This window comes from Gekko japonicus, unplaced genomic scaffold (assembly GCF_001447785.1).
Source record: "Gekko japonicus isolate JY-2015 unplaced genomic scaffold, Gekko_japonicus_V1.1 scaffold3145, whole genome shotgun sequence".
Lineage (NCBI taxonomy): Eukaryota > Metazoa > Chordata > Lepidosauria > Squamata > Gekkonidae > Gekko > Gekko japonicus.
Window position 1 is genome coordinate 66,219 of NW_015173774.1, and position 15,426 is coordinate 81,644.

A 15,426-nucleotide genomic window follows, 5' to 3' on the forward strand; every position below is an offset into this window, starting at 1 on the left:
AGCTGACGGGCAGTAGGTTCAGGAGAGACAAAAGGAAATGCGACTTTACACAGAGAATGATTAACATATGGAATTTGCTCCTAGAGGATGTAGTGATGGCCACAGGAATAAACAGTTTTAAAGGGGGATTAGACAGATTCCTGGAGGATGTCTTATCAATGGCTACTAGCCATGGTGGCTGAGAGAAACCTCCACATTCAGAGGCAGTCGACTTCTGAATCCCAGAACCAGGAGGCAACATCAGGGGAATGCCTCGGCCTCTATGCTCCCTTTTTTAACCCTCCAGAGGAACTGCTTAGCCACTCTGTGTGAGACAGGATATTGGACTCAATGGCCCACTGGTCTGATCCAGCAGGGCTCTTCTTATGTTCTTATGAAGATCTCTGCCTCTCTGCCCTGTTGTTGGCTCTCCAGAGGAACTGGTTGGCCTCTGTGTGAGACAGGATGCTGGACTAGATGGACCACTGGTCTGATCCATCAGGGCTCTAATTTTCTTATCAGAGAAGGCCTCGGCCTTTATGCCTTGTTGCTGGTACTCCAGAGGAACTGGTTGGCCACTGTGTGAGACAGGATGCTAGACTAGAGGGACCACTGGTCTGATCCAGCAGGGCTCTTCCTATGTTCTCATCAGGGAAGGCCTCGGCCTCTCTGCCCTGTTGTTGGCCCTGCAGAAGAACTGGTTGGCCTCTGTGTGAGACAGGATGCTGGACTAGAGGGACCACTGGTCTGATCCAGCAGGGCTCTTCCTATGTTCTCATCAGGGAAGGCCTCGCCCTCTCTGCCCTGGTGTTGGCCCTCCAGAGGAACTGGTTGGCCTCTGTGTGAGACAGGATGCTGGGCTAGAGGGACCACTGGTCTGATCCAGCAGGGCTCCTTTTATGTTCTTTTCAGGGAAGGCCTCAGACTGATCCAGCAGGCCTCTTCTTACGTGCTTATGCCAGGGCTCTCACTGGAACATGGGAGGCAATGAGTTCCTCTGAACACGCACAGCGTGCAACAGCTTAGCTGCAGGAAATAGTTCTGAAGTGTCAAGATTATTTCTAAACTCTCCCCTCTAGAAGCCAAAATGACTAAACCAAAGCTATGCTATGTCGGTCACATCCCGGAAAGACGAAAGTCTCTGGAAAAGACAATAATGCTAGGAAAAGTTGGAAGGCAGCAGGAAAAGAGGTAGATCCCAGATGAGATGGATGGAATCGATGAAGGAAGCCACGGCCCTCAGTTGGCAAGCCCCGAGCAAGGCTGTTTAAACAACAGGGTGTTTTGGAGGTCATTCGTTCATAGGGTTGTCGTACGAAGTAAATGTTACATGTGATTCATTTCCAAGCGAGTGGGGGGGGGGGAGAATCAGCCCCAAATACCACCTGGCTGAGTCAAACTGGGCCTCCTGTATCCCACAGTAACCATTCCAAAGGCCTGCAAACAGAAGCACAAAGGCTAAGCTCCCCCCGGTACCTGGCATTCGGAAGCCCATCACCTCAGAAGTAGGCAGCGGCTCCATTTAGCACTGCTGGAAATGACCAGGGGTGGGGCCAATCCTTCACGGCCATCTCCAACCCCTTGTCGAGCTATTCGCCATATTTTGTATCCTGTGGCAGGGAGTTCCACAAATTAACCCCCCCCCCCACTTTGGCACTGGAAACTGCCTTAAGTCAGGTAATACCTGGGCATCTGACCGTCAGTGGCACTCCAGGGTCCCAGGCTGAGATCATGCACATCACCTCCCTCCGACTGCCAGGGATCGAACCTGGGGCCTCCTGCGTGCCAGGCAAATGCTCTACCACCGAGTCCCCAGCCATTCCCAGCCTACCTCATAGGGTGTCTGTTGTGGGGAGGAGAAGGGAAAGGAGTTTGTAAGTCGCTCTGAGACTCCTTTGGGTAGTGAAGGGCGGGGTAGAAATCCAGTCTCCTCTTCTTCTTTTACCTCCCAGGGTGTTTGTTGTCGGGAGGGGAAGGGAAAGGAGTTTGTAAGCCTTTCTGAGACTCCTTTGGGTAGTGAAGGGCGGGGTAGAAATCCAGTCTCTTCTTCTTCTTTTACCTCACTACCCAAAGGTGTCTCAGAGTGGCTTCCAAACTCCTTTCCCTTCCCCTCCCCACAACAGACACCCTGAGAGGTAAAAGAAGAAGAGATTGGATTTATACCCCGCCCTTCACTACCCGAGGGAGTCTCAGAGCGGCTTACAAACCCCTTTCCCTCCCCCTCCCCACAACAGACACCCTGTGAGGTAAAAGAAGAAGATTTATACCCTGCCCTTCACTACCCGAAGGAGTCTCAGAGCAGCTTACAATCTCCTTTCCCTTCCCCTCCCCACAACAGACACCCTGTGGGGTAGGCAGGGCTGAGAGAGCTCTTTCGAGGACTGCCCTTGAGAGAACAGCTCTGAAAGAACTTGTGACTGACCTAAGATCACACCAGCAGCTGCATGTGGAGGAGTGGGGAAATCAAACCCAGTTCTCCCAAACTGGCTCTCAAGAAAAACTGGCCCCCCGGGGAAAAACTTGACATTAACAAGTCCAAAGGGTTTGTGGGAAGAAAGAAAAGAGAGCCACTATTGAAAGCACTGATATTTATTTACACAGAAATATCTTTCGACACAACAGTGATCACAACTGGTCCCCCCCCCCAACAGAATCCAAACTCAGTTCATACATTCTGTGAAATCATGACTGGACTGTGCTACTGGGCCACAAAATGAAACAGATCCCTGCATGTAGAAATGTAGCTATCAGGGAGATAGAATGGGGAAACCCTGAAACACTAGGTTTCCGCAAGTTCTTCCTTTTAAAATTATGGGGGAGCGTCACAACATGCCACCACTCCTGCCAACCCCACGTCCCTGGGACGCACAGATGCATCCCCAGAGTGGTACAGTCCAGGAAAAGTTTTACCACCTTGATTCTGTATAACCACCCTTATTTTTAAGAAACGGTCTATAAAAGCCACTGTGCATGCCATTCAAAGGGGGGGGGGTTAGGGCAGAGGTTATTTCCCCCTTCCCATTGAAACAACTTCCCAACCTACGAATTACAACACAACACCCTCAAAATGCTGCATTTGCAGTAAGCAGAATATACTCAACCGGACACTGCTATCTGGCAGCTGGAAGTTAAAAACACAAAAGAAAAACTTTGGTTTGTCACTTTTTTTAAATCACAGAGGAAAACAGATGCTAACAGAAGTGAAACACTGGAGGAGGGTTCTCATAAGATCACACCCACACAAATCTCTTTCCCAACATGGTTCGTTCTGCAGATGACGCCTGACCCAAGCGTTCTGTGAAACCCGAAAGCTGCCCCACTCCCGAACCAACCTCCTGATCTAATACAGGATGTAAAACTGCGGACCTGTTTTTAGAATCTTGAACGTTCCTGAAACCCAGCCGCCACCCCTGGGGCAGAAGCAGAATTTCACTTGCTAACTGTTTGAAATAATGAGTTTCCATTTGATGCGTCACACTCAATACTTCCAGTTATGGACGGTGCTGGATTTTTAGAGGTAGGTGCGGCGAGACCAAGAAGAAAAAACAAGCTGGTTTTTCACCTCTTTTGTTCTGAAACCCACATCAGTTAAAGCCGCCTTCAAAATTCATACAAGACAAAAGTGGTTTCATCGAACTTCAGAATACAGTTTTCACATCAGACCCAACCCACCAAAGATTCAAATCCCAGCATCTGGAGCTTAAAAACAGCAATCCCCAAAACTAATTGCGAGACGACGTCAGCAAGAATTAAGGCCTGCTATCAGCTCCAAGAGTCTAGTGGAGAATGCCTGCTGCACCCCTGCTGGATGCTCTGGCCCTCCCTCCTTGTAACATCTCCATAGGGGGCAGGGCAATACTTCTGCACCTCTGTTCAGTCAAGCAACGCTGAAACAAAGACTGCAGAATTACCAGTCCTCAGTAGGGGTGGCCTGCCAGCTGCTGTTGTTCTTCTGAAAAAGGAAAGTACGACTGAGGACGGCAACAGAAGCCAAAACAAACGTGTGGGCAGCTCAGATGAGTACAAAGACAAAATAAATTGGGTGGGAGTAATTCAAGTGGGGACCCCGAACTTGGGAAAAAGCAGCACTCAGCGCACAGACTTCTTGGAGGTGACCTGGGTTTAAGAGAGTCCCAGCCGTGGGTATGAAACCAGAGACAGAAATCCACGCTTTATCTACCGCACCTTAAAATGTGAGCATCAGTTGACACTTGCGGCGTGAGAAAACCCCCTCCCATACGGACGTACCGATATAGCATCCTGCAAATAGCCTCTTCCCCTAAAATAATATTACCTCTATGTGATCAAACAGGGACTCCTTTTCAAGACCTCTCAACCTCAAGCCAGGCATGGGGTGAAGGTCTGTGCGGCCAGAGAAACGCTTCGAACCATCTCTTGAGAAGTGAGTAACTTTTGAAGGCTGGTTTGAGGCGCTGCGTGAAAACAGTGACACAGTTGCCTTGAAAAGCCACCCAGGACTGCAGTTGGCGGCAGACCAGGCCCTTACAGGAAAAAAAGAGCGTTTTCCTGTCCTGCTAAAAATGCCCCGGCCACGATTAGTTTCTTAAGAGCCACGTTAAGAGACTCGGCGCCCTGATCCATCGTTCTTGAAACTGAAGGACGTGCACATATAAAAAGACAGACTATATTACATTTTATAAAACGGGCCACCTTTTTTGAGTTTAGAAAATGGGGCAATTTGGCTAGGGGGGGTTTGGAACGGAACAATCTGAGTCAAGTCTGCAACGGCCAGGCAAAGGGCTAGATCCTAAGGGGGATTTCTGTAGACAGAAGGGGGTGTTGACCAATCTCCTCTTCTCACGGCAGACCTCTGATGCCTCCATGCATGTACTGTGGGGGTGGGTGTCTCCTGTCCCCCCCCCCAGTATTGCATTGGGGGCATTTGGGGCAGCAGTGGGAGGTGGGCGTCAGGGACAGAAGCTTCTTCCACCTGGAGAAACCCTCCATGGGATCACACCGAAAGTCCATACTTGGCTGGGAATAATTTCGAGTAAACCAAAGAGTTTGAATGTTTAAAAAATTTCTTCTGCAGAACTGCCAAGGGTGTGCGACGGGAGTTCACACACACGCACGTATCGGAGGCCGAAAGCCTCGACATGACAACTCTGGGATAGCCTCCAAAAACCAGGAACCAGCTCCCTGAACATGGAACCTCCACATTCAGAGGTAGTCTACCTTCAGAAAAGCTGGGCGCAAAAAACAGGGTTGCTGCCTTTGTGACCCAGCTTACCAGGCTCTTGTGGGTCTCTGGAGGCAGCGCGTTGAAACTGTGGCCTACAGCAATTTTTTTAAATGTTCTCGCCTCACTTTAAAGACTCCCCCCCCAACCCTGTTGAGAATTTAAGGCACTGAAAAGGGAAAAAAAAATCTATATTTTGCTATGCCGCACCAAACCAAACCAAAGCTTAAGCCCGTTAAATAAAGTGTTTTCTCTTGCTCTTCCCGGTTAAGGTCAGAGTAAACAATCATTCTGCATCATGATGCTTAATTTTAAATTACTTGGCCTATAAACAGGGGGGCTGAAAATCAAAGGGACGGCAGCCACAACTGCAGAGGGGAACAGAATGTGCAGAGGCGGGGGAAAGTGTGCTTTCTTCTGCCTTCCCAAAATGTGCTTGCAAAAGAGGGGAAGAGGTCACACAGTTATTTAAAAAATCATACAAATGTGTCGAAGGCCTTCTTTGCCAAAATCTGAAAAGGCTGTCAACCCCTCAAAACCAACTGGAAAACTCGTGTTTTGTCCGTTCGTAGGGTTTTAAAACACCGGGCGCTTCTCAGAAGAGAAGCTGAGAGAGAAGGAAAACATTTGTGTCCCGCCAAATCCATCTCTATCGTGTCACGAGTCGATCGATTTGAACAAAGAGGGCCAGAAAACGACCGCGTGATCCTAAACTGAGAAAGCTGTGGGGGGGGGAGGGATCTCCTTTCCCCAAAATAATTGTGTAACGGGGCAAGGGTTTCCAGGGAATTTCACTGCTCCTGGGCCTTGAAGTCTCCCGGCCAATAGCCCCCCCAACATCAAGCCGCCACCTCACGAAAATCCTTCTGGTTTATCAACTGATTCTCTTAACTAAGCCTGCGCAAATTTCAATATGAGCACAGAACTGTGAACAATGGTCACATGGGCCAGGGGAGGCACTGTTTTATGAGACGCATCCTGCGCCGTGGAAACGGAAGAGGAAGGCCTCATCTTAGGAGAGCCGATCCCCCTCCTGTGGGAGGGAACATGGATACGGAGCGCCTCGTCTCAGGAAGAGAGATCACTTCCTGCACGGAAACAGGAAGCGCCTCATCACAGAAGATTCCCCTCAGGGTCCTTTTTCTTAGAAGACTTATTATTAAAAATTAATTCCCCCCCTTTTTTTAGGGTTTGAGGGCCCCTTTAAAATCTGGTCGAAATCAATAAAATGTTGGCGGTCTAACACTGTGGGAGCTTTCACACCTGCTAAATAACGCAGGTTCGATCCATGTCAGGGTCCTTGTTCTTAGAAGACTTGTATTAAAAATAAATTCACTTTTTTTAAGGGTTTGAGGGCACCTTTAAGATCTGGTTGAAATCAATAAAATGTTGGCGGTCTAACACTGTGGGAGCTTTCACACCTGCTAAATAACGCAGGTTCGATCCATGTCAGGGTCCTTGTTCTTAGAAGACTTGTATTAAAAATAAATTCACTTTTTTAAAGGGTTTGAGGGCACCTTTAAAATCTGGTCGAAATCAATAAAATGTTGGAAGTCTAACACTGTGGGCGCTTTCACACCTGCTAAATAATGCAGGTTCGCTCCACGTCAGGGTCCTTGTTCTTAGAAGACTTGTATTAAAAATAAATTCACTTTTTTAAAGGGTTTGAGGGCACCTTTAAAATCTGATCGAAATCAATAAAATGTTGGAGGTCTAACACTGTGGGCGCTTTCACACCTGCTAAATAACGCAGGCTCGATCCATGTCAGGGTCCTTTTTCTTAGAAGACTTGTATTAAAAATAAATTCATTTTTTTTAAGGGTTTGAGGGCACCTTTAAAATCTGATCGAAATCAATAAAATGTTGGAGGTCTAACACTGTGGGCGCTTTCACGCCTGCTAAATAACGCAGGTTCGATCCACTCCGGCGACCGTTTGCAAGCGGATCGGGCCATTTCACACAGTAAAATCCAGTTGCAAAGTGCTTTGAAAGCGGATCGAAAGGGCATTATTCATTGTGTGAGAGAGCTGCATGAAGGGGGTCAGCTATTTCTGTCACTGCCGAGCTCCAAACCAGAGTCCCCAGAAAGGCTGACGACTTCTTCTGAGCAAAACTGCCCCAAGGACTTTGGTGGCAACTTGGCAACGGCCTACGTGAGGCAAAGAGCAGGCGACCTTGTTGGCAGCAGTAAGGGTTTCCCCCCCCTGTAACATCGCAATTACTCCACGGACTTTGGCTGAAGAGCTATACCAATGCCCCACGGTCCAACACACAGCGCCAAACGACAACAATCCAGTTCCGAATCCCCCCCACGGCCCTCAAACTAGACAAAACCACTACTCCTTGCAGTCCAACGTACCCCCCCCCCCTCTGGCATTCATGCGCACATTAATTCCTCAGTTAAATATTTAAAAAAGCCGACGGAAGAGGGAGGGCGAGAAGGGAGGTGGGGGTGGCCGAGGAGGTCCCTCTTCCCCTCCATTAGCTCATTTGCTCCAGGTACGCCGAAAGCAGGAGGGCCGGGGGTAGGAAGACGGTCCGCTTGTTGCTGACCTTCATCTGCCGCTGCCCTTCGTCACCGGAACCTGGACGGAAAGATTTCAGGCATTAAGACTGGAGCGCGTGTTGAGAGCTGCTCGGTCGCCGGAACCGCGAGCGGCTGACCGGCAGTGCATTGAGAGATTACGGATAATTTATTTGTAAATATATATCTTTTTTAAAAAAAATAACAATTCTGCTTGATTTCAGTTTTTCGCCTACGAAACTCCAAATGTGTTCGTTCTCTCCGTCTCTCTCTTTAAACACTATCGCCAACGTAAGTTTCCCAGTTCTCTCCCCCCCGCCCCCCCTGGCATCCCCTTTAATAAAACATAGGTCCTTTCTATACTTGGATCTCATCCCTGGTTTTATCAGAGTTCAATTCGCGACACAATACCTTGCATTTATCCCTGGTTATAAGAGCATCCGTTTATCCCGGGACAAGTATGGGACAAAACCGGGTGGTGACCTCAATGTAATGTGGAAACAAAAAATACCCCAAGATAATTACAGGGGTGAACTCGCGTGTCGTGTAGAATGTAAGTTCGGGGACAGGGATGAACCAGGATTTAAGGACTAATGTGGAAAGGACCATAGAAGTGTGTGAGTGTAACAACAAAAGGAGGGGGGGGGAAATATAATAATAAACCCAGTTCTGTTTCTTTTGGCCTGTGCCGGGAAGAAGAAATTGGATTTATGCCCCGTCCTTCACTACCTGAAGGAGTCTCAGAGCATCTTACCAATCTCCTTTCCCTTCCCCTCCCCACAACAGACACCCTGTGAGGTAGGTGGGGCTGAGAGAGCTCTCTCGAGAACTGCCCTTGAGAGAACAGCTCTGAAAGAACTTGTGACTGACCCAAGGTCACACCAGCAGCTGCATGTGGAGGAGTGGGGAATCAAACCCGGTTCTCCCAGATTAGAGTCTGCCCTCCTAACTAGGGGTGTGCAAAAAAAAAAATTCGGCCTATTCAGTTTGAGCCTAATCAGGCAGAAACAATTTCAGTGGGCAGTAAGACTCCCGCATGTCAGTTTCGTCAGTACCAGCCCATTTGGGAGGCCAGCGAAATGTCAATTTCAGCCCCATTATATCCTATGGGCCATTGAAGTCAATGGTGAAAACATAGGGTATATTCTGGGGGCTGGAGGGGAGGGGGTTTGAGGGAGAGGCTCCAAACTCACAGTGTAGCTGCTGGAACCTCTCCCCAAAATACCCACCATGTTTCAAGAATATTGGAACAGGGGGTCCAATTCTACGGGCCCCCAAACAGGTTGCCCCTACATTGTTCTCTATGGTGGGAAAAAAGTAACTTGTAAAGTAAAGTAAAAGGAATGTTAAACAGTTTCACTTTTTCTATAAATTTGCTTCTTTTATCAACTTTTTTACTCTCCAACGTTACTCAAATGCTTTTAAAGTTCATTATCGCTTGTCCGGATGTTTCAACATTCGCCTTCAACTGTTTCCCGGTAAGCAAAATGATATTCGTTACCTTGTTTGTTTGTCTTTGGTTTTCACACTGCCTCCTTCGGTCCAAATCTTTCCTTTTGTCTTGTGAGGTCAGGAAATGGTGATTTTAAGCTGACATCCCAGCTCGGTGTGATCCTTTAGTGCTGTGCGCAACGCCCGCTTTGGGAGAGGGGATCAAAGTGTAATACAAGCCTCCTCCGAGGCTTGATCACACCAATCTCAACTCTCACTTGGGTCTTGATGCCTCCCCCCCCCCCGGTGTTTGGGGTTTCGGTGCGGCACTGTGGAATTTCGGCGGCAATTCAGCAGCAAGCCGATACAGATCAGAGAATCTGAATCGGCCCGCAGCAGCCCAAAAGGGGCCCGAATGGATGAACCGAATGCACATCCCTACTCCTAACCATTACACCAAACTGGCACTTGAGAAGTGGCGGTGGGCTTCTCGACAGAGGGGTTCTGGGACTTAAGAAGTCATGCTCACACACGCACGCCATGACCTGGAAAACCTGGCGAAAGAGCTGGCTGCACTTACTTTGCAGGGAGGGAATGTTGTTCTGCACATGCTCAGAGGCAACCACCTGTTATGCCCAAGTATTTCCGGGAATTCAAACTAGGCCCCAGGGCTGTCGCCTTGGGGCTGGGGCCAGAGTCCTTCTGCATACTCAGCTGGCAACATTTAAATGAGGAATCTTAAGAGCTCTTGATCTTCCCCTGGCTTCTTGCACAGAAGCAGAATTTGCCAACGGGGAGATCACAAAGAGGTAGGGGCAAATCCAGATCGGAACATAGAGGAGGCCTCGGAGAAGGAGGAGGCTTCAGTGGGACAAAGAGAGAGCCTGTCGCACTGCGGAAAGTATGTATTTGGGAAAAAAAAACCATCCTCACTGGCAGAGACAAGATCCATGTACTGGCAGAGGGCGTGAAGCAACAGCCGTTCGAAACTGCAAGGAAACAAAGGGGGAGACATTAACGGGGCCGTGGCTCACGTGCGGAAGCCCTTCCAGGCTGCCGCCGTGGGGCACATCATGAAAAGCACATCCTGCACCAGAACGCCTGCCAGCAAACCAAACTGTTCACTCCACACCTTTATGGAGCCGTTATCCAAATCTGCAGGGGGGGGGGGAGGTTCCCACATCCAGTCCTCTCCCACAACCGTTTAAAGCATTTGTTTCCTTTTTTTAAAAAAAGCCAAGTTTCTAGTTCTCAGTGGCTGCCAAAGCAAGCCCGCGGTGATGAAGGAAGCGCTGAAGAGGGTGTGAAAGGGGTGAAGATGCCTTGCAGTCCCCCCCCCCCAAAGCAATGCCTTAAATGTGCTGTGGCTCAGTGGTAGAGTATCTGCTTGGCACGCAGAAGGTCCCAGGTTCAATCCCCGGCATCTCCAGTTAAAAGGACCAGGGCAGAGGGGATGTGAAAGACCTCCGCCTGAGACCCTGGAGAGCTGTAAAGACGGACTGTGGCTCAGTGGCAGAGCGTCTGCTTGGCACGCAGAAGGTCCCAGGTTCAATCCCTGGCATCTCCAGTTAAAAGGACCAGGGCGGAGGTATGTGGAAGACCTCCGCCTGAGACCCTGGAGAGCTGTAAAGAGGGTCTGTGGCTTAGTGGCAGAGCCTCTGCTTGGCACGCAGAAGGTCCCAGGTTCAATTACTGGTATCTCCAGTTAAAAGGACAAGCAGGAGGTGATTTAAAAGACCTCTCTGCCTGAGACCCTGGAGAGCAGCTGCCAGTCTGAGTGGACCAGACTGACCTTGAGGAACCTAACGTCTGATTCAGTATAAGGCAGCTTCATGTCCTTCCTGCTCTGCTGGGGGACCAAAAATCCCAATTCCTCCTTTCCCAGTAATTGGAATCACCCCCAAACTGGGCTTTGGCACCAAAAACCAAACCGAATGCGGGGAGAGGAAGTCCAGCTTCAAATGTCACTAGCCCCAGACGTGGCCCTCCACAAACACTCTATCCTCTGCTTCCGGAGAATGGGTTCCAGAACTGTGGGCCTACCAAAAGTGCCACCGGACTCTAACTTTGTTCCGCTACCCACCGGAATCTATACTTTTGCTTTGTTTCGGTTCTGTTTTTAGACTTCTTGTTGGTTCTACAACCCTTAGTCCTATTTCATTGTCTACTGAACGTCCCATCCTGTTAACTGTACTGACTCCATTCCTGTGCGTTCCTGCCCAAAAATAGCCCTGGAGGGAACAAAGTCCACCACTATATCCTAGGACAGCAACTCCCTCCAGTTGATTGTTAGTTGTGTGACGGAGGACATGGTTTTGCCTACCCCAAATTTTCTTCATTGGGTGATTTCCCCCCCCCCACCCCAAATCAATAATAGTGGAGAGAAGCCAGGAATTGGAGCTTCTTGACCAATACCCGTCTACCCCCCTGCACACAGCATCTTCAGGAAGTGTTGAATATATTCAAGGGCACCCTGCAATTCCAAGAACGTGCCTCCCCCAAAAACACCCCGAGTGGTATCCTGGGTCCTTGAAGTCAAAAAGGACTCAAACATCAGAAGACATCTGCAGATCACATAAGCCTTTTGACTGATAAGAGCCGGGTTATTAATTTGCTTACTTCATTTATACCCGAACCCTTTCTCCCCAACAGAGATGCCAAGTGGCTGAAATCATTCTCCTCTCCTCCATTTCACCCACGCAACAACCCTGTGAGGTAGGTCAGGCTGAGAGCGTGTGACCGGCCCAAGGTCGCCCAGCGAGCTTCCAAGACACAAGCGGGGATCTGAATCCGGGTCTCCCAGATTCTAGTCCGACACTTTAACCGCCACATCCCACTGGGCTCTCGGAACGAGGATACCGTGCGGCGGACACCAACGAGGAACGTCCTAAATGCGGTGGGTGCCAGTGTCTGGAAAGGGGGGCCGGTGGCGGTCTAATCCAGGAAACAGCAAGCGAGGCAGCTCAAGTCGGACACAAGGGGGCGCCACTCACATGGAACCTGGAGTTACCTATTATCCATCATTGCCGTGTAGACAGAGTGGGGGCGGACAGAAAAAAAGGCCAGTATCTCCTCCTCCAGGCACTCCAGGGTCCCCTACAAAGGTAAGCAAGGAGGCCTTTAGGCAGGGCCTGTTCAAAACCCCCAGGAAAACCCCCAGACAAGACAGACCCTCCACGGGAGAGTGGCCACTGTCAAGACCCTGCCATCTTGGATGCTGCTTTCCGACAGAAGAAGAAGAAGAGATTAGATTTATACCCTTCACTCCCCAAGGGAGTCTCAGAGCGGGTTACAAACTCCTTTCCCTTCCCCTCCCCACAACAGACACCCTGTGAGGGAGGTGGGGCTGAGAGGGCTCTCTCAAGAACTGCCCTTGAGAGAACAGCTCTGAAAGAACTTGTGACTGACCCGAGGTCACGCCAGCAGCTGCCTGTGGAGGCGTGGGGAATCAAACCCGGTTCTCCCAGATTAGAGTCCGCACACTTAACCACTACACCAAACTGATACGAAGTCACACAGCTAAAGGTGCGGACGGACCTTCTGTAGCTGTGCAAACCTGCCCGCTCCTTAAGAAAAAACATCTGTACCGGCTCTCACAGAACAGTAACTCCAGCACTCACAACGGACTCTTCTTTTCAGATTGGAGCAGGTGCTCCGCATGTCAAGGAATTACGTTTGCAGGGTTCAATTGCAACATATAATGTTCCCCCCCTCCCCAGCACTTCAAAATCATGCGATGCTCCACCCAGCACATATTTATTTACTTCATTCACACCTTGCCTTTCTCCCCAATGGAGACCCCACACAACCTACATCATTCTCCTCCCCTCCGTTTTACCCTCACAACAACCCTGTGAGGTAGGGCTAGCCTGAAAGGGTCCTGTTCAGATTTACTGATCTGCACTCTTTGGCCATGTTCAGAATTAGATGTACAGAGTACAAAGGTTACCGTTTTTTGACAATCACAGCCTTGGTTTACTCGTTTCACGAGTGGCTGTTACAATACGAACACAGATTTGTGTAGGTCTTTCTAGTTGTGCAATAATTCTATGTAAAGGTAAAGGTTTTCCTTGCTCCAAAGCTAGTTGAATCCAACTCTAGGGGACAGTGGTCATCTTCGTTTCCAAACCAAAGAGCCAGAGATGAAGAAAGGTTAAAATACTTGGGGCTCTTTAGCTTGGAGAAATGACGGTTGAGGGGTGACACGATCGAGGTTTATAAGACTATGCATGGGATAGAGCAGGTTGAGAAAAAAGTACTTTTCTCCCTTTCCCACAATACAAGAACTCGTGGGCACTCCATGAAATTGCTGAGAAGATAAAAGGAAGTCCTTCTTCACCCAAAGAGTGATGAACACATGGAATTCACTGCCACGGGAGGTGGTGGTGGCTACAAGCATGGACAGCTTCAAGAGGGAATCAGATAAGCATATGGAGCAGAAGTCCATCAGTGGCTGTTAGCCACAAGGTATAGACAGGAACACTCGGTATGGGGCAGGTGATGCTCCGTCTTCTTGGTGCTGGGAGGGCTTCTAGTGTCCTGGCCCCACTGCTGGACCTCCTGATGGCCCCTGGTATTTCTGGCCACTGTGTGACACAGAGTGTTGGACTGGATGGGCCATTGGCCTGATCCAACACTGGCTTCTCTTCTGTTCTTATGATGTCAGAAGATGTTTCCGTGGTCATGTGGCTGGCATGACTAAACGCCAAGGCGCACGGAACACTATTCCTTGCTTCACTATTTTAATAATAATATAAAAACATTTCTAACTCTTCTTTCCTTCAAAGCAAAAGAGCAGGGCCAGAAAAAAGATCTTAGTTAGCAAGTACAAGTGTGATTTGAGAGCCGTCTCTTCCAACTAACTCAACACGATCCCCTCTCTTGAAACAAAGATGACATTCCTCCTCACCCCACCTCTGACCTGGGAACGTACCGTGGGGATCCGGCCACGCCTCAGTGTCACGCGCAGGCGTCGGCTGATGCGCTGGAAACATTCTTTGGGCGTGTACGCAGGATATTCTGCAAAGGAAGAGAAGAAAAAATATATATAGGCTTTCGTGTGCATGCACACTTCTTCAGGTACAGGTACAGACTGTACCTGAAAGCTTATACCCAGAATAAAACTTTGGTGGTCTTAAAGGTGCCACTGAATAAATGGGAAGAGGAACTTTCTCTGGATATGCAGGGGTCAGACTGGATAAATATCTGGGCACCTCCAGGGAACAAATCCCCAATTTATAACATCAGACTACAATTTTTTAAATTGATAACTAGGTGGTATCTCACACCACAGCAATTACAGTCCAACTATAAGCCCCTCCTGCTGGAAATGCGGTGGACAGATAGGGACCTATATCCACTGCTGGTGGGACTGTCAAGAAATTAATAAATTCTGGAAAGCAGTAGTTACACAGATAAATGTAATCACATGGCAAGCAATACCATGTAGACCAGAGGTGGTCCTATTGGACATGTGGAATGGCAACAGGACCAGCGACACCAAGGAACTCACCTCAATACTACTCGTACAGCGGCGGCCTAGAAATCACCAACTCCGCCAACCCTTTCAACTTGGGATCAATTCGTAATGGCTAAAATTACAGACTCACTGAACAGAGCGAATGACAGGAATATGCCAACCTTTGTTCGGATATGGGCACCGGTCCTAGAGTATATGATGACAAATGATATACTCCCAACAAGAGAAATATATCATAACTGGTTCTACCTATAGACTACCCACACTGCTGAAAATCTTAGACTGAATAAATGAGTAGACTCCAAACTCAAGGGAACACTTCCTTCCAAAAGTCAGATTTGAAGGCTTCATGTTAAGTAGTTTTTAGTACGTTAGGCTAAGTCATTGTCATTTAGTAATATGTAACAGATAAAACGTTTATGTTGCTTACTGTAAAGCTTTCTGAAAACTCAATAAAAACATTATTCACAATAATTTTAAAAAGGTGCCACTGGACTCAAGCTTTTATTGTGTATTTTTGTACCCTGGATGCAATTAAAAAAAGGGGGAAAAGAAACGTTCCTTACATCTGCACTGCTCTTCCCAGCTCCGGCTGTGACCTTCGCTTAAAAGCAATTAATTACGTCTGACAATGTACAGAGCAAGAGACGCAGCTGGGGCCATTCCCAATCCCCACCCCATCTCCATACCTTTCCAGTTATCCTCGGCTCTGTCTGGCAGCTTGTTCCTCCGCTTCTTGGAGGCTTTCTCCTCCAAATACGAGATGACTCGCTCCTGCTCTTCACCGGAGCGGTTTATGAAATCGTTCCAGAC

General features: G+C 48.8%; 1 protein-coding gene across 1 annotated transcript in view; it reads right to left on the reverse strand.

Annotated features, from left to right (window-relative positions):
* Positions 1 to 6,680: 6,680 nt before the first annotated feature.
* R3HDM4 (R3H domain containing 4) overlaps positions 6,681 to 15,426 on the reverse strand; it is a 29,795-nt gene continuing 21,049 nt past the window's right edge. Inside the window, exons 4-8 of the mRNA XM_015423529.1 lie at positions 15,303 to 15,426; positions 14,068 to 14,153; positions 12,145 to 12,230; positions 10,068 to 10,123; positions 6,681 to 7,764 (exon numbers count right to left, since the gene is read on the reverse strand). The exon at positions 15,303 to 15,426 is cut by the window's right edge and continues 3 nt beyond it. Coding sequence (XP_015279015.1) covers positions 7,661 to 7,764; positions 10,068 to 10,123; positions 12,145 to 12,230; positions 14,068 to 14,153; positions 15,303 to 15,426 — 456 coding nt within the window. The 3' untranslated portion in view covers positions 6,681 to 7,660. The remainder of the gene's footprint in view (positions 7,765 to 10,067; positions 10,124 to 12,144; positions 12,231 to 14,067; positions 14,154 to 15,302) is intronic.